At 43.8% G+C, this 25,492-nt stretch overlaps 1 protein-coding gene across 3 annotated transcripts in view; it reads right to left on the bottom strand.

The window, feature by feature from the left end:
- LOC110495946 (semaphorin-4B) overlaps positions 1-25,492 on the bottom strand; it is a 102,475-nt gene that overhangs the window by 34,745 nt on the left and 42,238 nt on the right. For all 3 annotated transcript variants that reach the window (XM_021571502.3, XM_021571494.3, XM_021571509.3), the window contains one exon: positions 15,650-16,076. In XM_021571502.3, the coding sequence (XP_021427177.3) occupies positions 15,650-15,803 (154 nt within the window). In that variant the 5' untranslated portion in view covers positions 15,804-16,076. The remainder of the gene's footprint in view (positions 1-15,649; positions 16,077-25,492) is intronic.

Below are 25,492 nucleotides of genomic sequence, written 5' to 3'. Positions count from 1 at the left end.
TTAAGAAAGGCATTGATGTTTATGGTTAGGTACACGTTGGAGCAACGACAGTCCTTTTTCCACGAATGCGCACTGCATCGATTTTTGCAACGCAGGACACGCTAGATAAACTAGTAATATCATCAACCATGTGTAGTTAACTAGTGATTATGATTGATTGATTGTTTTTTATAAGATAAGTTTAATTCTAGCTAGCAACTTACCTTGGCTTCTTACTGCATTCGCGTAACAGGCAGGCTCCCCGTGGAGTGCAATGAGAGGCAGGTGGTTAGAGCATTGGACTAGTTAACTGTAAGGTTGCAAGATCGAATCCCCGAGCTGACAAGGTAAATATCTGTCATTCTGCCCCTGAACAAGGCAGTTAACCCACTGTTCCTGGGCTGTCATTGAAAATAAGAATGTGTTCTTAACTGGCTTGCCTAATTAAATAAAGGTGCAAAAAAAATATATATATATATATATTTTTTAAATGGCCAAATCGGTGTCTGAAAATACCGATTTCCAATTGTTATGAAAACTTTAAATCGGCCCTAATTAATCGGCCATTCCGATTAATCGGTCGACCTCTACTCCTGAGGTGCTGACCTGTTGCACTCTCTACAACCACTGTGATTATTATTTGACCCTGCTGGTCATCTATGAACATTTGAACATTTTGGTCATGTTCTGTTATTATCTCCACCTGGTACAGCCAGAAGAGAACTGGCCACCTTTCATAGCCTGGTTCCTCTCTAGGTTTCTTCCTAGGTTCCGGCCTTTCTAGGGAGTTTTTCCTAGCCACCGTGCTTCTACACCTGCATTGCTTGCTGTTTGGGGTTTTAGGCTGGGTTTCTGTACAGCACTTTGTGACATCAGCTGAGGTAAGAAGGGCTATATAAATACATTTGATTGATTGATTGATTGATTGATTGAACTGCATTGACAGAGGTTGTTAAAATGATCACAACACTTTTCTACGATCACTGCAGGGTTTGTCACTGTTTTGAGCATTCATTTGGATAGACTCAGTTAAGGGACAACATTCTCTCCTATCACAGCTCCCAGTCTCCGTTTCACAGACAGTACTCAACACAGTCCTATTTAACCTGCTGGCTCTGACTGAAAGATACAGCCTCTGCCTGACACAGCTGCCAGTCACACCTTTCTCTTCCTGTCTGAGTGTGCCAGCTCTCGCACCATATCGCTATTCCCAGGCCCCTATCCATCCATCCTTCCTTCCTTCCATCCATCCATCCATCCCACCCCCTCAGAGAGAGCAGCTTTGTGTGGCTGGGAGCATCTCCTGTTTGACCCCACACACCAAACCACACGGACACACCACACGGACACACCACACCACACAGACACACCACACGGACACACCACACGGACACACTACACGGACACACTTCACGGACACACTACACGGACACACTACACGGACACACTACACGGACACACTACACGGACACACTACACGGACACACCACACGGACACACCACACGGACACACCACACGGACACACCACACGGACACACCACACGGACACAACACGGACACACCAGTGCTCCTTCAGCAGAAAACACAATAAAGGTGCAGTGGGAGGGGGGCTCAACCACGGGCAGCTGTAAGCAATGTGAGATCATTAGCATCATTATGTAATTAAATGTCATTTTTGCAAATGACACTGCTAAATGGATTGTAATATCCACCCTGCCCTGTTCGCTAATCCATTTAGGGGCAAATTAATGATGTGGGCTTTTAGGGAACCCTAGTCTACATTTTGTTGCAGCGGATTTCCCAACGGCTCCGAGTTCCAACAGCACAAAGTTAATTAGAAGCACAGAACATCCCATCTAAAAGGCAAATGTGGAGTAATCTGTCCTTCAGTCAGGGAGATCAAAGTGCTTCATTTTGTAGGACATCCAACTACGACAGCCTGATTCACTAAATGGCCTTTCCTATGAAGGGGTATCGGCTTTCTCAGCTGTGGGGTAAGGGGTTTGAAGTTTGCATTCCTTATTAGAGACACATGTTGTTCTTGTTTACGTAAATGATGTAGAACTAGAGGGAAACAGTGATGGCCACTGGCAAGCCGTATATCTCCAGTACACATCACTGGATGGCACAGGAACAATGCCAAGCAGACTGAACCACTTTTAAATAGGGCCAGATTCTGTTTATCTATGTTTGAGAAATCTTACAACAAAACCAGTGTCCTAACAGAGGCCTTGAATGGTGAAAAGAGGGAGGAGAAAATAATATTTCAACATAATGAATGCTTTTCCCATGACTCAAATCATCACCCTTTCTCCTACTCAGGACCTGCATTATTTGAGCAAATAGATGAAAATAAGTGACAGCTCACTATTGCTGTTCAAACAGCCATTCATTTGGTGCCTGCCATACCAGCAGATGACCTGGGAACAATCTCATCCCTCTTCACTGAAATCAAGTAGAATGCTATAAAACAATCTTGAAGGGGACGTCTGATGCACCATTTCCAGGCGTCTGTCTAAAAACATGCCCTAGATTCTCCTGTGGAGGGAATCATGAAGAGACTTCTATGGCAGGAGGCCACTTTGGACAAAAGGGCTGAGCATACTGTAAGCAGGGCAGAACAAGTGTATCAGCAGCAGAGAGTTGAGAACAGCCCCACCGCCCCAAAGCACAGCCACCGCCCCCTAGCACAGCCACCGCCCCCTAGCACAGCCACCGCCCCCTAGCACAGCCACCGCCCCCTAGCACAGCCACTGCCCCATAGCACAGTCACTGCCCCCTAGCACAGCTACTTCCCCATAGCACAGCCACAGCCCCATAGCACAGCCACAGCCCCATCCCCATAACACAGTCATAGCCCCATAGCACAGCCACAGCCCCATAGCACAGGCACAGCCCCATAGCACAGGCACAGCCCCATAGCACAGCCACTGCCCCATAGCACAGCCACAGCCCCATAGCACAGGCACAGCCCCATAGCACAGGCACAGCCCCATAGCACAGGCATAGCCCCATAGCACAGGCACCGCCCCATAGCACAGGCATAGCCCCATAGTACAGCCACCACCCTATAGCACAGCCACCCCCCTATAGCACAGGCACAGCCCCATAACACAGGCACATACTACGGCCACAGCCCCATAGCACAGGCACAAAGCACAGCCCCATAGCACAGGCACAGCCACAGCCCCATAGAACAGGCACAGCCACAGCCCCATAGCACAGGCACAGCCACAGCCCCATAGCACAGGCACAAAGCACAGGCCCATAGCACATGCACATAGCACAGCCCCATAGCACAGCCCCATAGCACAGCCACATAGCACAGGCACTTGGCACAGCCACATAAATGAACAGGGCCTCCACAAGATTCAAGAGCTTATGGGGTTTCATTAAGTTGACCCAAAATATGTATATACACAGGCCACTTTGGCCATATCTCAGTAACAACTAATTGCAAGCAGATGCTCAGGCCCCATCTACTGTATTTCAGAGCTGGCATAGCAGTCTCTGGAGACCATAGCTTTCTTGTGCCTTGAGGGGTTAGGATTTAGCACAGCGTCTGCTGTGGCTGTGCTGTGAAAGCCATAGGAGGAAACTGTCCCTATTGAACGCATGCAATTACAGGTATCTGTCCAGGAAGTTAAATTAAATAACAAGGCAGCTGAAACAAACACAGATAACAGAGATGAAAAACACTCAAATTGCATGCATTGTTTTAAACTTTTGCAGAGAGGGTGGAGTCTGTAGTGTGAGTATGTTGAGTGAGTGGGGTTAATTGAGGATTAGGATATAAACTTTGGAATGTGAAGTCATAGCGGGGTTTAAAAGAGAGGTTAGGGAGAAAACAAGGGGTGGGTGGCAGTGAGATTGTTTTACCACAGCCAGACCAAAGAGGAGAGACTATCATAAGGGCCTGAGTGGTGTTTTTTAATATGCCTCTGAGTCCTTCTGTTCCACCTGTAACAGACACACTCACTGCACTTTCATCTCACATCTCCACACCTCTCATTTCTCTATCAAATCAAATTTGTCACATGCTTCGTAAACAACAGGTGTAGACTAACAGTGAAATGCTTACTTACGTACTCTTCCCAACAGTGGTACAAGGTAATTGAGGTAGATACAGTGCATTCGGAAAGCATTCAGACCCCTTGACTTTTCCAACATTTAGTTACGTTACAGCCTTAATCTAAAATTTGTATTTTTTATATTCTCATCAACCTACACACAATACCCCCTAATGTCAAAGCAAAAACTGGACTTTAATTTTATGCAAATATATTAAAAATAAAAACTGAAATATCTTATTCAGACCCTTTGCTATGAGACTCGAAATTGAGCTCAGGTGCATCCTGTTTCCATTGATCATCCTTGAGATGTTGCTACAACTTGATTGGAGTCCACCTGAGGTAAATCCAATTGATTGGACATGATTTAGAAAGGCATACACCTGTCTATATAAGGTCCCATAGCTAACAGTGCATGTCAGAGCAAAAACCAAGCCATGCGGTCAAAGGAATTGTCCGTAAAGCTCAGAGACAGGATTGTGTTGAGGCACAGATCTGGGGTACAGTACCAAAAAATGTTTGCAGCATTGAAGTTCCCCAATAACACAGTGGCCTCCGTCAATCTTAAATGGAAGAAGTTTGGAACCACCAAGACTCTCCTTAGAGCTGGCCATCCGGTCAAACTGAGCAATCGGGGGAGAAGGATCTTGGTTAGGGAGGTGACCAAGAACCCGAAGGTCACTCTGACAACAAGACAACAACACATCTGCCACACTGAACCTCAACACTGGGGCCCTTCAGGGGTGTGTGCTTAGACCCTTCCTGTACTCCCTGTTTACCCACGACTGCGTGGCCAAGCACAACTCCAAGCATGTTCCTTGGTGTCCACATCACCAACGATCTATCATGGTCCAAACTAGCGGTCGACCAATTTATGATTTTTTCAACGCATATACCGGTACCGATTATTGGAGGACCAAAAAAAGCCGATACCGATTAATCGGACGATTTTCTTATATACACTGCTCAAAAAAATAAAGGGAACACTTAAACAACACAATGTAACTCCAAGTCAATCACACTTCTGTGAAATCAAACTGTCCACTTAGGAAACAACACTGATTGACAATAAATGTCACATGCTGCTGTGCAAATGGAATAGACAACAGGTGGAAATGATAGGCAATTAGCAAGACACCCTCAATAAAGGAGTGGTTCTGCAGGTGGTGACCACAGACCACTTCTCAGTTCCTATGCTTCCTTGCTGATGTTTTGGTCACTTTTGAATGCTGGCGGTGCTTTCACTATAGTGGTAGCATGAGACGGAGACTACAACCCACACAAGTGGCTCAGGTAGTGCAGCTCATCCAGGATGGCACATCAATGCGAGCTGTGGCAAGAAGGTTTGCTGTGTCTGTCAGCGTAGTGTCCAGAGCATGGAGGTGCTACCAGGAGACAGGCCAGTACATCAGGAGACGTGGAGGAGGCCGTAGGAGGGCAACAACCCAGCAGCAGGACCGCTACCTCCGCCTTTGTGCAAGGAGAAGCACTGCCAGAGCCCTGCAAAATGACCTACAGCAGGCCACAAATGTACGTGTGTCTGCTCAAACGGTCAGAAACAGACTCTATGAGGGCCTGACATCCACAGGTGGGGGTTGTGCTTACAGCCCAACACCGTGCAGGACGTTTAGCATTTGCCAGAGAACACCAAGATTGGCAAATTCGCCACTGGCGCCCTGTGCTCTTCACAGATGAAAGCAGGTTCACACTGAGCACATGTGACAGACGTGACAGAGTCTGGAGACGCCGTGGAGAACGTTCTGCTGCCTGCAACATCCTCTAGCATGACCGGTTTGGCGGTGGGTCAGTCATGGTGTGGGGTGGCATTTCTTTGGGGGGCCGCACAGCCCTCCATGTGCTCGCCAGAGGTAGCCTGACTGCCATTAGGTACCGAGATGAGATCCTCAGACCCCTTGTGAGACCATATGCTGGTGCGGTTGGCCCTGGGTTCCTCCTAATGCAAGACAATGCTAGAACTCATGTGGCTGGAGTGTGTCAGCAGTTCCTGCAAGAGGAAGGCATTGATGCTATGGACTGACCGATTTCCATTGATCATTTTTGTGTGATTTTGTTGTCAGCACATTCAACTATGTAAAGAAAAAAGTATTTAGTAAGAATTTCATTCATTCAGATCTAGGATGTGTTATTTTAGTGTTCCCTTTATTTTTTTGAGCAGTGTATATATTTGCAATAATGACAATTACAACAATACTGAATGAACAATGAACACTTTTATTTGAACTTAATACATAAATATAATACATAAATAAAATACATTTTGTCTCAAATAAATAATGAAACATGTTCAATTTGGTTTAAATAATACAAAAACACAGTGTTGGAGAAGAAAGTAAAAGTGCAATATGTGTCATGGTAGTTCCTTGCTCAGAAAATGAGAACATATGAAAGATGGTGGTTCCTTTTATAGCATGAGTCTTCAATATTCGCAGTTAAGAAGTTTTAGGTTGTAGTTATTATAGGAATTATGACGCGTCAACTATTTCTCTCTCTACCATTTGTATTTCATATACATTTGACTACTGGATGTTCTTATAGGCACTTTAGTATTGCCAGCCTAATCTCGGGAGTTCAAAGGCTTGAAGTCATAAGCATTGCTAGGGCTGCTGGCAAATGCAGTAAAGTGCTGTTTGAATGAATGCTTACGAGCCTGCTGCTGCCTACCACCACTCAGTCAGACTATGATTTGGTATTTGATAGAACAGACTTAATTATAATAAACACACAGAAATAAGAGCCTTTGGTAATTAATATGGGAAAATCTGAAAACTATAATTTTGAAAACAAAACGTTTATTCTTTCAGTGAAATACAGAACCGTTCCGTATGTTATGAAACGGGTGGCAACCCAAAGTCTAACTATTGCTGTTACATTGCACACCCTTCAATGTTATGTCATGATTATGTAAAATTCTGGCAAACTAATTATGGTCTTTGTTAAGAAGAAATGGTCTTCACACAGTTCTCAACCAGCCAGGTGGCCCAAACTGCTGCATATACCCTGACTCTGCTCGCACTGAACGCAAGAGGTGACACAATTTCCCTAGTTAATATTTCCTGCTAACATGCATTTCCTTTAACTAAATATGCAGGATTAAAAATGTATACTTCTGTGTATTGATTTTAAGAAATGTATTGATGTTTATGGTTAGGTACATTTGTGCAACAATTGTGCTTTTTTTCGGCAATGCGCTTTTGTTAAAATCACCCGTTTGGCGAAGTTGAAGTAGGCTGTGATTCAATGATAAATTAACAGGCACCGCATTGATTATATGCAACGCAGGACAAGCTAGTTAACCTTGTAATGTCATCAACCATGTGTAGTTAATTACTGATTATGTGAAGATTGTTTTTTATAAGATAAGTTTAATGCTAGCACGCAACTTATCCTTGGCTCCTTGCAGCCACAAAGTCCTGTTGATGCTGCACTCGCGTAACAGGTGGTCAGCCTGCCACGCAGTCTCCTAGTGGATTGCAATGTAATCGGCCATAATCGACGTCCAAAAAGGCCGATTACCGGTTGTTATGAAAATTTGAAATCGGCCCTAATTAAATCGGCCATGCCGACCTATATTCCAGGCACACCAAGACAGTCGTTAAGGGAGCACAACTCCCCTCAGGAGACTAAAATGGGTCCCCTGATCCTCAAAAAGTTCTACAGGTGCACCATCGACCGCCTGGTATGGCAACTGCTCGGAACCGTAAGGCGCTACAGAGGGTAGTGCGTACGGCCAAGTACATCACTGGGGCCAAGCTTCCTGCCATCCAGGACTTACTTACTAGGCGATGTCAGAGGAAGGCACAACAAATTGTCAAAGACTCCAGCCACCCAAGTCATAGACTGTTCTCTCTGCTACCACATGGCAAGCAGTACCAGAGTGCCAAGTCTAGGTCAAAAAGGCTCCTTAACAGCTTCTACCCACAAGCTTTAAGACTGCTGAACAGTTAATCAAATGGCCAGCTGGACTATTTACATCCCCTTTGTTTTTACAGTGCTGCTACTCAGTTTATTATCTATGCATAGTCACTTTACCACTAACCAACATGTACAAATTACCTTGACTAACCCCAAACATTGACTCGGTATCGGTGCGACGCTCCCCATCCAATCTGACTGAGCTTGAGAGGATCTGCAGAGAAGAATGGGAGAAACTCTCCAAATACAGGTGTGCCAAGCTTGTACCCAAGAAGACTCAAGGCTTTAATCACTGCAAAAGTTTCCTCAACAAAGTACTGAGTAAAGGTTCTGAATATTTATGTAAATGTGAAATTTCATTTTTTAAATTTTTTAAACCGTTTTTGATTTGTCAATATGGGGTATTGTGTGTAGATCGATGAGGAAAAAAATACAATTTAATCCATTTTAGAATAAGGCTGTAACGTAACAAAGTGTGGAAAAAGTCAAGAGGTCTGGACACTTTCCGAAAGCACTGTATGTGCATAGGTAGGAATAAAGTGACTAGGCAACCGATAGATAATAAACAGGAACAGCAGCGTATGTGATGAGTCAAAAGTTTACACACACACACACACACACACACACACACACACACACACACACAGCTCATAAATCGGTGACATCACCATACTTGTTTTTACAGGATCCTCTGTTTTGACTGTGCACACAAACCAGGTGCTTACTTTTTCCTTTTCAGATGGATCTGACCAAATGTAAAAGAACAGATAGCGAACATACAATAACATGTTGTTCTACCCACAGAGGAAGTGGTCACCACCCAACTCCTGGGAAACAGTACCAGTAACTCCTAACACAGAACTGAGGAACCTTCCCACCTTCTAGAAACCACTTTCCCAATGTAGACAGACCGAGCAAGGAGCAAGGTCAGGTCACAACTTCCTGTATCATCCCATCTAATCCTATTCTCTGTGGACAAACAGCAGGAAGACAAAACCCACCACAGAACCAGTTCATTGTGAAGGCAAATGCATGACATCAACATAACTAGAGTGGGAACGGAGTCATGCTCTGGGACCTGGTAGAATGTATGATTACTATCCTGCTGAGGTGAAAAAGCAACATGACCTGTGAGTGATAGAATGGTGCAGGGCCACGGTCGAGCAGAGACAGGGGCATCTGGAGAGCATTAAGACATCAGATCCACCGGGAGATTCATTAGGCAAGCTGTGAGCCAGCTGTTTGTTTAGGGAAGGGCCTGGCTCTCTCTGGTTAGCAGGAGACTAGAACTCACATATGGTAGCATGAAGAAAACGCCATGGTGATGCTGAGAATGCTGGCTAGTGTACACACAATCTATGTGAAGAGGGTGCTGGTTGCCACAAGAGTGAACTGAATATGTGCATATTAATGGATTGAAGATTGAGTATCATAGAGCTCAGTAGGCCAATTACAGAAAAACATAATTTTGCCTAATGAATAGCTTGGTATTCAGTAGGCAAAGAGGGGCATAACAGATTTCATGGGAACCATAGCAACATTTATTGGGAAAATAATGTCATTTGACTGCTTATTTAAACAGGGAAGTGTTTCCAAAAGCCTGCAATTTGCAAACAACGGTGCACCTCAGCTATAATTTCCCACAGGAAAATAATGTTGTCCTTCCATGATCCTGGACCAGGTCTGCTGGTCAGAGATAGCATGCTGCTGTATGCTGCTGAGTGCTGCTGCTGACCCCGGTTCATCCTCAATATGGTGCTCCCCTTCGCAATGTAAACCTGCTTTGGCATCAGGCTTTCAGGCTCAGGACCCCTGCTGCACTACAGGGAGAGGCTGAGCATCAGCACTGTGTCATGACCTCATGTAGTCAGGGTCCGTGGTGTGGGAGGCCAGCAAGGGGCTGATCAGGCTGGCTGGCATGACTAGACCAAACAGTGTGATGGGGTATTCCATCTCACAACACAGGCTAGGAGATGAGGGTGGAAGAGGAGGAGAAAGAAGAAGGAAGAGGAGAAGGTGAAGGAGGAGAAAGAAGAAGAGGAGGGGGGAGGAGGAGGTGCAGCGATGAGGGTGTTTTCATAAGGCGACAGGCCTTAGGTGATTTATGAGCAGCTCCCTCCCTGGCGGACTGGAGAAAGTGGCTGTCTCTCATAAACACTAGTAACATCAACATCAATGTTGTCATCTTTTAATACTATGAACAAACAGATATCAGTGTGCTGCAACATCTAGACTTTTGGTAAAAGGTACAACCGCATGTTATCACTAATAAAATATGGTAAACAATCAATCATATATCTCTTTTCATGGATGAGATAATAAATCAGTGTGATATCCGTGGTCCAAATGGCTAGCAGTGTGATATACAGTATGGTATCTCTGAAGGCTCTCCATACTGCAGGCCTTTTATGGGCAGTCTACATGTCTCTGCCAAGAGGCTGCGGTCTAATGGAGCATATCTAAGCACCTACAACCAGACCCCTCCCATAAGCAACACAGTCCACAGCCATGGACGGCCATTTCATGCATACATAAAGAAGAGTACGGTATAGTAGTTACATTGTGCAGCTATAATTGTGCTTGGCATATTCCTTATCTCGCTTGACAAGATTGTCATTTTCAATCACTTCAACGTGAGTGGCTCAACAGGCATAAACACTGTCCTATAGGACAAGAACAAAGCACATTCTAATATACATTATGTGCTTTGTTAGTTTCAAATGAATGATGTTCTTAATTATTAGTGCTGTGGGTATGGCCCCAACATGTTGATCTCTACCGTGACTGCCTGCACTGTGTTTAACTAACAGAGGGCTGAATAGATCAACGGGGAATGAGAGACCATATAAATCACATATAGGTGTCCCTTTAAATAGCATTCTAGCACACTAAGCTCTCCGGCATGGTCTTTCATTAAAGACAGGAACAAAAGAGGAGGGCAAAGCAGATGTAGGCTCTCCTCCCTGAACCCATGATCCGTCCTGATAGGCGCATAATGAGAACCAGACCAATGTTCACACCATAACACACACAAATCTCCTTTCATTATTCATGGGAGTTTAGTCTCGTCATTAAGGCGGAGAGAGGGAACTGAAGGGGAGGGGAGAGGAAGGCTGTCCAGGATAATGTTGCTGATGCCGGGCTGAGGAGGGACTGGGGAGGTCCAGGCTGGTCTGACCACACCACAGCCATAAGGCTGGCAGGGATGTAGACTCACATATACAGTGCCTTGCGAAAGTATTCGGCCCCCTTGAACTTTGCGACCTTTTGCCACATTTCAGGCTTCAAACATAAAGATATAAAACTGTATTTTTTTGTGAAGAATCAACAACAAGTGGGACACAATCATGAAGTGGAACGACATTTATTGGATATTTCAAACTTTTTTAAGAAATCAAAAACTGAAAAATTGGGCATGCAAAATTGTGTCCCACTTGTTGTTGATTTTTCACAAAAAAATACAGTTTTATATCTTTATGTTTGAAGCCTGAAATGTGGCAAAAGGTCGCAATGTTCAAGGGGGCCGAATACTTTCGCAAGGCACTGTATGCAGACAGGGCTGAGAGGCAGAGGGGGGTGGGGGAGGGTTCTGTATGGCCCAGGTCCCTGAGGCTCACAGCATGGAATGTTGCTTTGATACAGTAAACACAGAGTGACACAGCCCTTCAGTGGGGGGCCTGGGAAATCCATCACACCGGCACTGACGTTAGCAGGCAACGGCAGCTCCCATTGTCAAGCCACTGGCAATCAGCATCCCTATTGCCATAAACATTTTGTTTTCTGTTCATGAGTGTTTGCTTACCAATTGAAAATATGTCACTACTGGACACTAACATGTGCCTATTCCAATCTTTTCCCCAAATCTATATTGGTCATTTAATTGTCAGTGGGACCTCATAATTCCCCTGTCAGGTTCAGATCTGCAGTCGTATAGTTAGGCCTATACGACTGTAACTGTTTCATGAGGGGAGAGACGTTTTTTTTACTACTGAACCTCTCAAAGTTAAGAGCTGTGAGTCACTCCTGTAGTTAGTCATTTCCTTATGTTGACTCCGTTGAGTAAAAGCATAGCTCATCAGTAGAACAGTAAGAGGTAAGAAGTACAGTAATGTGATATTAATTACCTTGCAGCTGGTTTATTCCTAATAAATGCTGCTGTAACTATTTACCCCCCCACCCTTTTTTCTTACAGAGACACAAGTAAGAAAATAGAAACTTGTCCCTACTGTATATCCATAATCTTGATCAAATCTTGACATGACTGAAAGTGACTTATTTTAATTTTTTTATCCTCTTTTTCATGGTATCCAATTGTTAGTATTTCCTATCTTGTCTCATCGCTACAACTCCCGTACGGGCTCAGGAGAGACGAAGGTCGAAGGTCGAAAGTCATGCGTCCTCCGATACACAACCCAACCAAGCCGTACTGCTTCTTAACACAGCCTGCATCCAACCCGGAAGGCAGCCGCACCAATGTGTCAGAGGAAACACCGTTAGCGCGCACTGCGACCGGCCCGTCACAGGAGTCGCTGGTGCGCGATGAGACAAGGATATCCCTACCGGCCACACACTCCCTAACTCGGACGATTCTAGGCCAATTGTGCGTCGCCCCACGGACCTCCCGGTCACGGCCGGTTACGACAAAGCCTGGGCGCGAACCCAGAGTCTCTGGTGGCGCAGCAGTACAGCGCCCTTAAGGAGGCCGCAGGAGAGTGACATTTTGATCTTACATGTTTTATGGTGTTCATTCAGGATGAGTGATTAACCCAAAACGCTAATATATTTTCCAGTCCAAGGAGACGTGTGAAACTGCCTTTTCAGTTTGTGAGTGATGGTTTTTGCTGTTGTGAAACGTTCCGTCGGGGCCATGCTGGGGGCTTTGTGGAGGCTGGCAGGTAAGAGAGAGGACCTGGGACTATAGAGGTCCACCAAGGGAAAGCCAGGATGCAGGTTGGGACAGGCAGGACAGGCAGGACAGGCTGGGACAGGCAGGACAGGCAGGCAAGACTCCAAGCTGAGGCCTCCGTGACCCATTTCAATCGTCTCCTCTCCTGGCCTCAGAAGAGCACACACACTGGCTTAATCTACTGTAGGTGTAGATAATATGACAAGGCAATCTGCGCACTGTTTCTATGCCAGTAGGTGCTTAAAGACTATAGGCGGATCCTAAAAGGTGAGTCATTGGGAACAACAGTAAACTAACCCTACATGCCTGCATGTATTCTCTTGCATTACTTCTATCCCAGGTAAATAGAACTAAAGGTTTTGTTCTCTATGAAAACAAAACATATACAGATTGATGAAAAGTATAACCTAGGTGGATTTCTAGTACTGCCTTCTACAGAACTGGATCCATTGCCCACCAAATGGCTTGTAAGACCTGAGACCATGTGTACTGTGATGAACTGGGTTGTAAAATCACATTATCAATAGTTCACACCCAATGGCATGGGAGCCATCCATAGCTTTAGCATTATGTGCATACTGTCATCAACCATGGCAGAGCATTGGTACGTTGACAAAATGGGCTGCATTGCAATTACATATCCTTTGCTTCCAAAATCACCAATCAGGAGCCATACTGAGATCAGATAATGAGAGCACAAAGTCATACAACTCCTGATCCCTATACTTCTTAGTTCAACATGCACTGCGCTGACAGAAGACTTGTTTTGAAGACATTTTTGGATATGGATGGTGTAAGTTTATCTTTGCAAACAAATGATCAGCTACTACTTAAGTTAACTGTGTAAACAAACCATTAGCCGAGATAAGAGGATGGCTGCAGAAGAGCAATACCTCCCGTGTTGATGAAAACTGTGTGTGTGTGACATTGTCCTGAGTAAGACCGAGTGCAATGACCTGGTTCATGTTGTAACTACCTCTGACCTGCTATGACTTGACAGACCCACCCTGATGGAGCTGCCATTCATGCTCTGGGATTTAGCTGGCTTTCCTGCCATTAAGTTCTAGATGTGGGGTAACACACAGAGCAACACACCCAGTCAAATGCATGGTTTGGAATCTTTTCATACTGCTAAGCCATCATGAATGTTCCTTCATGGGACTGTCATTGACAGGGTAACTCTTATTGAAATGTCTTACAATGATAGAATAAGTTAATCAACGGAAACACAAAAGCATTGAAGCAAAATGTAAAACCACTGACAGGAGCATAATTCTCCCAGTAGGTTACAGTATCAGTATCTTGTACTGAGTAACAATATATCACTAATACCGTGCAGAACACGTTTTCTCTCCCTTTCAACAGGAAAACCATGAATAGTGTGTGAGGCACTGTCCTGAAATATCAGCAGCTTTCCGGGAGCACGGCAGTTAGTGATGGGGGGAAATAATCTATACAGTTACTGTACATATCGGGATATATATATTTTTTTACAATATATCGTATTGTATTGTTTTGACAGTATTGCAATATTATTATTGCGTTAGTTGTCTGCACCTGGACCAGAACTCCAGTATTTTTCCTTCATAACTTGTTCTCCATCTTCTTTTTTAAACAGGGAGCCAATTTGTTTTCAGCACTTTTATTTCCATGACTGATCAAAACTCGTTCTCATGGCTCTCTCTCTTGTCTCGCTGCAGCAGACATATGGTGAGCAATATGTTTGGAACATCAAATCGCAATAAAATCACAGTATCCAATCGCAATACACATAGAATTGTGAGAATCGCAAGACATATTGTATCAGGGGGTCCCTGGCAATTCCCAGCCCTAATGGCAGCTATGTAAATGCTGTGCTCTAACTCGATGTGTCCCATGGAGAACACACTAAGCTCCTCCACAGGGCCACAGAGCTGGTTAGAGAGGAATAGCCTTGCTCCCATTCGTCTGTTTATCAACACCTTGCCAAGCATTACTGTGCATGTCAAATATCCCTCAAAGCCTTGCCTGAGCCCCAGGCCCCTCCAGAGCTCTCCTCTCCTCTCAGCAACCTGGACCATCCCAGCCACCTCCACCCCAACCCCACACAACTCCCTGCTCTTATTCATAGATGAACAACAGTTCTGGGATGGGAGCAGGCTGAGGCTCCCTTACACACCCGGGTCAGTGGGGAGGGCACCCAGTGAGGGTAAACACTCTGGCCTCTCTTTTTCTCTTGCTTTGTTTCTCCAACACTAAAGGAATGCTTGTGTTTCTCACACTATGAACTACAACTGGTCCAGGAGAAACATAAAACCCTTTTCACGTCAGCAGTTGTCATAAAGTGCTTATACAGAAACCCAGTCTAAGACCCCAGAGAGAAAGCAATGCATACGGTATGTAGAAGCATGGTGGCTAGGAAAAAGAAAGCCTGGAACCTAGGAAGAAACCTAGAGAGGAGCCAGGCTCTGAGGGATGTGCTGGGTGGAGATTATAAGAGTACATGGCCATTAAGGCCGTATCATTCTTCAAGATGCTCAAACATTCATAGATGACCAGCAGGGTCAAATAATAATCACAGTGGTTATAGAGGGTGCAACAGGTCAGTACTTCAGGAGTATATGTCAGTTGGCTTTTCATAGCCGAGCATTCATAGGTTGAGACAGTAGGTGCGGTAGAGAGAGAGAGAAAGAGAAAGAGCGAGAGAGAGAGAGAGAGAGAGAGAGGGTCAAAACAGCAGGTCCGGGACAGTCAGGAAGGAAGGCGATGGATGACACTTACTGTAAGTGAAGCTGAGTCGTGGAGTGACATCGTCCTCGGTGGCAGCTGCTTGGACAAAGGCGTAGGCCAGTAGGAGAAGGAATGCCGGGAGACAGAGCTGGGCCATGCTTATTGTCCACATAGCTCCTCTCCTCACGACTGCCAGCCAACTCATACGGTTTGTCTTTCACGATTTTAGGGAATTCATGAAGAGTGTCTTCTTCTCCCCTGTGTATATTTCCTCTCCCTCTCTTCCTGTAGGTCTGGGCTCCCTGAATGGGAGACTGGTGCTCTGTTGTAAAAGTGAAGCCGGGCAGCTCCTCTGGGGCTACAGATGACTCTGGGCTTGGACTGATGACCTTTCACCTCACAACAAGCCTTCCAGGATGGACAGCCGCCTCCAATCAGCCTCGATGCACTCAAACCACCCCAGGGGCTCAGCTGAGATCTGCACACATGAACAAAAGAACATTCATTCACATTGGCGTACAGACAGTGCAACACAGCTCACATGATTCTTCTCTTTATCATGGAACATTGGTTTGGAAAAACACTCCATTCGCGCACACGTCTCAGGTCTAACAAAGGGTTTAGCCATAAGGCTACTAGCTACATTGGAGTTACTTTAGGCTGAGTGCACTTCCCTATGTTTGTATTTGTTGGGCATAACTGGATGGACGTAGATTCATTTCACAGCCTGTAGCCATGTCGGTCTGTTTTCAACTGGGCAGAGAGCATACTTTACCTGGACCAACAAAAACACATCATCTGTTCACTTAACAGGCCCATCAGATCATATTTGACATGCTGAGACAAACAGAATTGAGACAAACAGAGTTGAGACAAATACTCTCCTCTCTATGGGGCTCTGACCTTTTCAGTACATGTTAATATCATAATATCACGCAGCATGTATGGGCATTCAGGTTTTGTTTCTAATGGTAAACAAATAGAATACACAAAGAGAGATGACTTGGTAATGATTCACAAAATACTAAGCCATAAATTATCTCTTCCCGAAGGCATGCATTTCTGTGTGCATAAGGTACTGAGTGAGGTCAGGCTAACTGGATGGTGTCTACTACTGACAAAAAAAAACTCAAGCTCCGAAAAGTGGTATCACCATGCGTATTAGTGCTGGTTGTTTGCCTGAGTGGTGCATAAATGCAACCAGAGTAGGCTATTTCTTGGAAACATTTGTTGCTGTGGGTTCTAGTCCAAAACAAAGAAAAGGCATGTCCCTATCAGACATCAGCTCATATTGCAGTGATGGTCAGAGGCACTATGCACCTCAGGCACTGTCCAAGCATTGAGATTTGATCATGTCACACCAAATCAAATCAAATTTTATTGGTCACATATACAGGGTTAGCAGATGTTAATGAGTGTAGCGAAATGCTTGTGCTTCTAGTTCCGACCGTGCAGTAATATCTAACAAGTAATCTAAGAATTTCACAATAACTACCTTATACACACAAGTGTAAAGGAATGAATAAGAATATGTACATAAAAATATATATGGGTGAGTGATGGCCGAACGGCATAGGCAAGATGCAGTAGATGGTATAGAGTACAGTATATACATATGAGATTAGTAGTGTAGGGTATGTAAACATTATAAAGTGGCATAGTTTAAAGTGACTAGTGATACATTTATTACATCCAATTTTTAATTATTAAAGTGGCTAGAGATTGAGTCAGTATGTTGGCAGCAGCCACTCAATGTTAGTAATGGCTGTTTAACAGTCTGTTGGCCTTGAGATAGAAGCTGTTTTTCATAATCTCGGTCCCAGATTTGATGCACCTGTACTGACCTCGCCTTCTGGATGATAGCGGCTCGAGTGGCTGTTGTCCTTGATGACCTTTTTGGCCTTACTGTGACATCGGGTGGTGTAGGTGTCCTGGAGGGCAGGTAGTTTGCCCCTGGTGATGCGTTGTGCAGACCTAACTACTCTCTGGAGAGCCTTACGGTTGTGGGTGGAGCAGTTGCCGTACCAGGCGGTGATACAGCCCGACAGGATGCTCTCGATTGTACATCTGTAAAAGTTTGTGAGTGTTTTTGGTGACAAGACAAATTTTTTCAGCCTCCTGAGGTTGAAGAGGCACTGCTGCGCCTTATTCACCATGCTGTCTGTGTGGGTGGACCATTTCAGTTTGTCCGTGATGTGTATGCCGAGGAACTTAAAACTTTCCACCTTCTACACTACTGTCACGTCGATGTGGATAGGGCGGTGCTACCTCTGCTGTTTCCTGAAGTCTACAATCATCTCCTTTGTTTTGTTAATGTTGAGTGTGAGGTTATTTCCCTGACAGCACACTCCGAGGGCCCTCACCTCCTCCCTGTAGGCCGTCTCGTCATTGTTGGTAATCAAGCCTACCACTGTGGTGTCGTCTGCAAACTTGATGATTGAGTTGGAGGCGTGCATGGCCACGCAGACATTGGTGAACAGGGAGTACAGGAGAGGGCTGAGAACGCACCCTTGTGGGGCCCCAGTGTTGAGGATCAGCAGGGTGGAGATGTTGTTTCCTACCCTCACCACCTGGGGCTGGCCCGTCTGAAAGTCCAGGACCCCCAGGGCGGGGTCGAGACCCAGGATCTCGAGCTTAATGACTAGTTTGGAGGGTACTATGGTGTTAAATTCAGAGCTGTAATCAATGAATAGCATTCTTACATACAGTGCCTTGCGAAAGTATTCGGCCCCCTTGAACTTTGCGACCTTTTGCCACATTTCAGGCTTCAAACATAAAGATATAAAACTCTATTTTTTTGTGAAGAATCAACAACAAGTGGGACACAATCATGAAGTGGAACGACATTTATTGGATATTTCAAACTTTTTTAACAAATCAAAAACTGAAAAATTGGGCGTGCAAAAATTATTAAGCCCCCTTAAGTTAATACTTTGTAGCGCCACCTTTTGCTGCGATTACAGCTGTAAGTCGCTTGGGGTATGTCTCTATCAGTTTTGCACATCAAGAGACTGACATTTTTTCCCATTCCTCCTTGCAAAACAGCTCGAGCTCAGTGAGGTTGGATGGAGAGCATTTGTGAACAGCAGTTTTCAGTTCTTTCCACAGATTCTCAATTGGATTCAGGTCTGGACTTTGACTTGGCCATTCTAACACCTGGATATGTTTATTTTTGAACCATTCCATTGTAGATTTTGCTTTATGTTTTGAATCATTGTCTTGTTGGAAGACAAATCTCCGTCCCAGTCTCAGGTCTTTTGCAGACTCCATCAGGTTTTCTTCCAGAATGGTCCTGTATTTGGCTCCATCCATCTTCCCTTCAATTTTAACCATCTTCCCTGTCCCTGCTGAAGAAAAGCAGGCCCAAACCATGATGCTGCCACCACCATGTTTGACAGTGGGGATGGTGTGTTCAGCTGTGTTGCTTTTACGCCAAACATAACGTTTTGCATTGTTGCCAAAAAGTTCCATTTTGGTTTCATCTGACCAGAGCACCTTCTTCCACATGTTTGGTGTGTCTCCCAGGTGGCTTGTGGCAAACTTTAAACAACACTTTTTATGGCTATCTTTAAGAAATGGCTTTCTTCTTGCCACTCTTCCATAAAGGCCAGATTTGTGCAATATACGACTGATTGTTGTCCTATGGACAGAGTCTCCCACCTCAGCTGTAGATCTCTGCAGTTCATCCAGAGTGATCATGGGGCTCTTGGCTGCATCTCTGATCAGTCTTATCCTTGTATGAGCTGAAAGTTTAGAGGGACGGCCAGGTCTTGGTAGATTTGCAGTGGTCTGATACTCCTTCCATTTCAATATTATCGCTTGCACAGTGCTCCTTGGGATGTTTAAAGCTTGGGAAATCTTTTTGTATCCAAATCCGGCTTTAAACTTCTTCACAACAGTATCTCGGACCTGCCTGGTGTGTTCCTTGTTCTTCATGATGCTCTCTGCGCTTTTAACGGACCTCTGAGACTATCACAGTGCAGGTGCATTTATATGGAGACTTGATTACACACAGGTGGATTGTATTTATCATCATTAGTCATTTAGGTCAACATCGGATCATTCAGAGATCCTTACTGAACTTCTGGAGAGAGTTTGCTGCACTGAAAGTAAAGGGGCTGAATAATTTTGCACGCCCAATTTTTCAGTTTTTGATTTGTTAAAAAAGTTTGAAATATCCAATAAATGTCGTTCCACTTCATGATTGTGTCCCACTTGTTGTTGATTCTTCACAAAAGAATACAGTTTTATATCTTTATGTTTGAAGCCTGAAATGTGGCAAAAGGTCGCAAAGGTTCAAGGGGGCCGAATACTTTCGCAAGGCACTGTAGGTATTCCTCTTGTCCAGATGGATTAGGGCAGTGTGCAGTGTGATTGCGATTGCATCGTCTGTGGACCTATTGGGGCGGTAAGCAAATTGGAGTGGGTCTAGGGTGTCAGGTAGGGTGGAGGTGATATGATCCTTGACTAGTCTCTCAAAGCACTTCATGTTGACGGAGTGAGTGCTACGGGGCGATAGTCGTTTAGCTCAGTTACCTTAGCTTTCTTGGGAACAGGAACAATGGTGGCCCTCTTGAAGCATGTGGAAATAGCAGACTGGGATAGGGATTGATTGAATATGTCCGTAAACACACCAGCCAGCTGGTCTGTGCATGCTCTGAGGACGAGGCTAGGGATGCCGTCTGGGCCGGCAGCCTTGCGAGGGTTAACACGTTTAAATGTTTTATTCACATTGGCTGCAGTGAAGGAGAGCCCACAGGTTTTGGTAGCGGGCCGTGTTAATGGCACTGTATTGTCCTCAAAGTGAGCAATAGACTCAATGGTCTATTTTTTTAATCAACCAGTTTTTTAAAATTAGGATTCTTCAAGGGGTTAGAGAGAAATATAGCTGGGTTGGAGTTTTGAAAATGCATACATATTTGCATTTTTACAGTTGAGTGATTTAGTTGGGTAGTAAAATAGACATAAATTTAAAAACAGGAGACAGGACACCTTCCGCAGTGTTGATACCTGGAGTAAAACATGTATCCTGTCTCATCCAGATGCTCCTGATTAATTCATTGTATAGTCAATGAGGTGCTCTGCGGCTCCCAGGTGGTGGTGAGACATTCTTAACCTGAGGGGCTTTCTGACATTTGATACATTTTGATCATCTGTTATTCAGTACCACTTGTAAACAAAACCTCTTCACAGCTTTAATGACCGCAGTTTAACATAAAGACGATGACAAATGCCACATGCAGAAAATAACCTCATAACTTAATTCGCTGTAGTTATAGTCGTGATGTCAGTCCTATTCCAAAATAAACGTTCTTTGAGATTCAAGCAAAAGATTCCCCTGTGGGAATCTCAAGTGCATAATCACAGGTGTGCAGTAAAATAACCCCATTTTATATTTCCCTCTTGATTTAGCTTAGTCTCTGAATCTGTATTCTGCCTCTGACTGCCATTCACCTGTTCCACATAGACAGATGCTTGGGCCTTAGACTGGCATCAGGTACATTATTGACTGGGAATCTTGAATATAAACCAAAAATAACTTTACTCATTTTTTATATTGACTGGCCGACCTCAAGTGTAACTCAATCTCCTAGAGTATTGGTAGTCTTTAAAGGGCTGACCGGAGCGGTAATGGAGACCACTCTAGTGTGCTGTGTAGGCCTAGATAATTGGGATACTGTTCACATTACATTCTGTGACCGTAGAGGTCTTGCCCTTTGCCATACTCTCAATTTCAGTGGTTCACTTTACTTTTATAATGCTCTTAAACAGCTGCTTTGTGGGTTTTTTCATGATGATTTCATATATCATATTGACAAGCTGTGGGCATACAAGGTAGTTTGTGTCCACCAAAGCTGTACTGTATGTAAACCATAAATTGCTGATGCTATGTATTGGCCAATTGTAACAATGTGCGCTGAGAGTCAGGAAGCAAGTTCAGGGAGTGTTTTAATAAATAAATGGAACATAATGCAAAACAAGAAACTCGAACAGCACACAGACATGAAACAGAAACAAATACGCCTTGGGAAGGAACCGAAGGGAGTGACATATATAGGGAAGGTAATCAGGGCAGTGATGGAGTCCAGGTGAATCTGATGACACGCAGGTGCACTTAACAATGGCAACAGGTGTGCGCCATAACGAGCAGCCTGGTGATCTAGAGGGTGGAGAGGGAGCACACGTGACACCAATGAGAGGCTTTGAAGCCACCGGATGGGCATATTGGCACTCCCTAGAAGAAGCAGTCCTCCATAGGAATGAATGAAATTCTACAGTTTTCCAATTAGCTGAAAGGCCAAAAATACATGCATTTATGTATTTTGTTGTTGTAGTGGGAACAGTAACATACTTTCAAAAAATTTTATTTTAAGGAAATTTTTTTTATATATTTTTGAATGCTACATTTTTATGTTTAAATCATATAATATAATGTTAAAGTATACATTAAGGTGTCTGCAATAGAATAAAGATGGCAAAAACAAATGTAGACATTAATAAATGAATTTCAATAGCTTAAAAAATAAGAGATTTTACAACGGTGAGGGAGTGTCACGATGGGGTGCGGTTGCTTCAAAACAGTGCCCCAGGTATTCATCTAGTTTATATATAAATCATTGGTGTCCACTCATGGTCTTGGCAAGCACATTAAAGATATAATTAAAAATTGATGTAATAAATGTATCACTCACTAGTCACTTTAAACAATGCCACTTTATATGATGTTTACATACCCTACATTACTCATCTCATATGTATATACTGTACTCTATACCATCTACTGCATCTTGCCTATGCTACATGGCCATTGCTCATCCATATATTTATATGTACATATTCTTATTCATTCCTTTACACTTGTGTGTATAATGTAGTGTTTGTGAAATTGTTATATTACTTGTTAGATATTACTGCATGGTCGGAACTAGAAGCACAAGCATTTTGATGCACTCGCATTAATATCTGCTAACCATGTGTATGTGACCAATAGCATTTGATTTGATTTGAAATTCTAAAGAGCTAAAAAAGAGAAGCGTCAGAGTTGTGAAGGTCTGCTTGGCTACACTGTAACTGTAGCCCCTGCCAAGTGCCCCTGTCCTTTGTGTGGACTGTTGCGTGCAATAGACAGGGCCATGGTGAGGGCCACATCAGCAGGGGAGACAGCGGCAAGCATCATTAGCCTTCTTTGTGAGAAGCAAATTGGAGTCAAGTCCATCTGACCAATGAGCAGCTGCTGCTCCACTAATCCTTCTGTTGTGTGACAGGCAGAAGTAGAGACCTACACTACACTACTGGCCCACATGTATCAGTCAGAGTTTTGCTGAGGCACACCAACAGTTGAACTTTATGGGAATAAGAGAAGGAGGTCCTCTCTGACAGCATAGAGATTGCAACTCTGTACTTCTCTCTCCAGTATGGTTTGAATATACTGAATTGTCTCATCATCTCTTTCACAGAAAACACCATATAATTTGCTCTGGTCAAGATACCACGGACCATAGCAAACACATATGATACATCTGAAGAAAGGATTTCTGCGGTTTCTTTTTGACTCCCTTTTCATTCAGATACAATCAGGTTGGAGCAAACCTTTCTGCTACTGTAGCAAATTTCAAGGTTGTGGAAAAGAGCTGCGAGTTAGTTTCCCATTCAGGTTGGAATAACATATTTAGCATGTCTCCTTTTGACACAATGTAGGGAAAATAATATATCTTAGCGGAAACTAAAACAGAAGTCAAAAACATTCACACACTTCACTTTCCAAACGGAACAAAAACAGACATTCATTCTCCTTCCTCTCTATGCAGATGATGCCATGGTTCGTTGTTGCGGTGGTAAGTGAGCAGGTCTACATTTTCTACTAGGCTACAAGTTATCCAAGGCATAAAGATGCCTTCCAATTCATCACCAGCCTATCTTCTGCATGAGTACTAGTAATGGTTTTGACGGTCCGAACAATGCAATTGATTAGAGCTGAGCGATTATCCAAATAATTTGTTGTTGTTGTGGTTATTAAACAACTAATTGACAGACGTCGGTGCATTGACTTAAATTCCATTTAGTTCTGTTTTTAGTGAGCCCAACGTGTCATTTCTCTAGAGGGAAATCAAATAATTCACTAGATAAATCATGTCAAGAACTATGTGGGACGCTGGGCTAAAGGAAGTTGTAGTTTTCATTAAGCAAATATTCAACCTAGAAACGTGGTAATGCAATACAATGACCATAATCCATTGAGCCTGTTCTATCCAGCTCGGACAGAGATGGATAAACTTTTTAGCCTGCTACATTACATGCTCACCACACCGCTCTAGCGTTGCAAAATAGATTTACACATACATGTTATTCAATCATTTCACCCACACTGCTCGCGCGCGTCTGCATAGCCAGGCGCTAAAATAGAACTTGGTTCTATTTGTGACGCTTGATCCGCTGCATTTGTTTTTAGGAGCATATACCCACATGGGTGATTGAAAGATGAACTGAGGTTCACACTCCAGTCCAGTTGGTAGTGGTAATGCACCTTGAAGCTGGTTGCCTACTGCCATATAAAGTCCAAAGAAGAAGAAGAATCCTGAAAGAGAGATTACTAGCAATGAACTCGGTTGACCCTTTTATCTGTGTATTAATTGTTGGCGTACAGTATCTTGTGCATTTCTGGTAAAATAACAACCCAGGACAAATTAGCTAGCAACAACAAGCTAGCTAGTTAAATTGCCATGAATGTTTAATGCTTTTCGATCTGTCCCCAAATGAATATAGTTAGTTCAGAGTTTGTTTTGATATTTCAACCTGCGTGTCCTGATCGCATCTGGAGTGGGTGGACAATATCAACCTTCGCGCGAGGGGTCTGGTCAGCATGTTAGGTTAGATACACACAGACCGCATGTGAGAGGAATGTAGACAACACAATGAGGAAAGAGAGGGATAGAGACAGTTCGTGAATGTATGCCTTATCTACTTTGAAGAACTAGTAAAATGATTTAGTCAGACAGCTCTAGAGGCATACTAGTAACACTAAAGACAGTATGGGGAGCACAGAGATAACTTTGTCTAGCTGGCTGGCTGCTACTGCCTGATCAGAGATGAGATGACGACTTTAAGGAATAAAAAAATATTAAATTATACAATTCTTTTTAAAAGTAATACACAAAAAATATGTTTTTTCTTTCATAGAAATGTCCTATTTTTCTATTGATGTGGCAATTTAATGTTCACTATTTTTGGCATTGGAATTTTTGCATTTATGTAAAAAAAAATTAAAAAATTAAAAAATTGAAAAGGGAATATATTTTTTCAATTATAGAACGGAAACTGAGCTGACTTCAAAAAACACTAGTCGCTCATTAAACCCATTCAACTTATTGGATTTTCCCAGTCACCATCAGAGTCAATCTACTGGCCTTCCTAGTTACTGCCAGAGTCATTCTACTGGCCTTCCTAGTTACTGCCAGAGTCATTCTACTGGCCTTCCTAGTTACTGCCAGAGTCATTCTACTGGCCTTCCTAGTTACTGCCAGAGTCATTCTACTGGCCTTCCTAGTTACGTTCAGAGTCAATCTACTGGCCTTCCTAGTTACGTTCAGAGTCAATCTACTGGCCTTCCTAGTTACTGCCAGAGTCATTCTACTGGCCTTCCTAGTTACTGCCAGAGTCATTCTACTGGCCTTCCTAGTTACGTTCAGAGTCAATCTACTGGCCTTCCTAGTTACGTTCAGAGTCATTCTACTGGCCTTCCTAGTTACGTTCAGAGTCAATCTACTGGCCTTCCTAGTTACTGCCAGAGTCATTCTACTGGCCTTCCTAGTTACGTTCAGAGTCAATCTACTGGCCTTCCTAGTTACGTTCAGAGTCAATCTACTGGCCTTCCTAGTTACGTTCAGAGTCAATCTA

Source organism: Oncorhynchus mykiss, chromosome 2 (assembly GCF_057628025.1).
Source record: "Oncorhynchus mykiss isolate SJ-2025 chromosome 2, ASM5762802v1, whole genome shotgun sequence".
Taxonomy (NCBI): Eukaryota; Metazoa; Chordata; class Actinopteri; order Salmoniformes; family Salmonidae; genus Oncorhynchus; species Oncorhynchus mykiss.
This window is presented reverse-complemented; position numbering and strand designations above follow the sequence as displayed.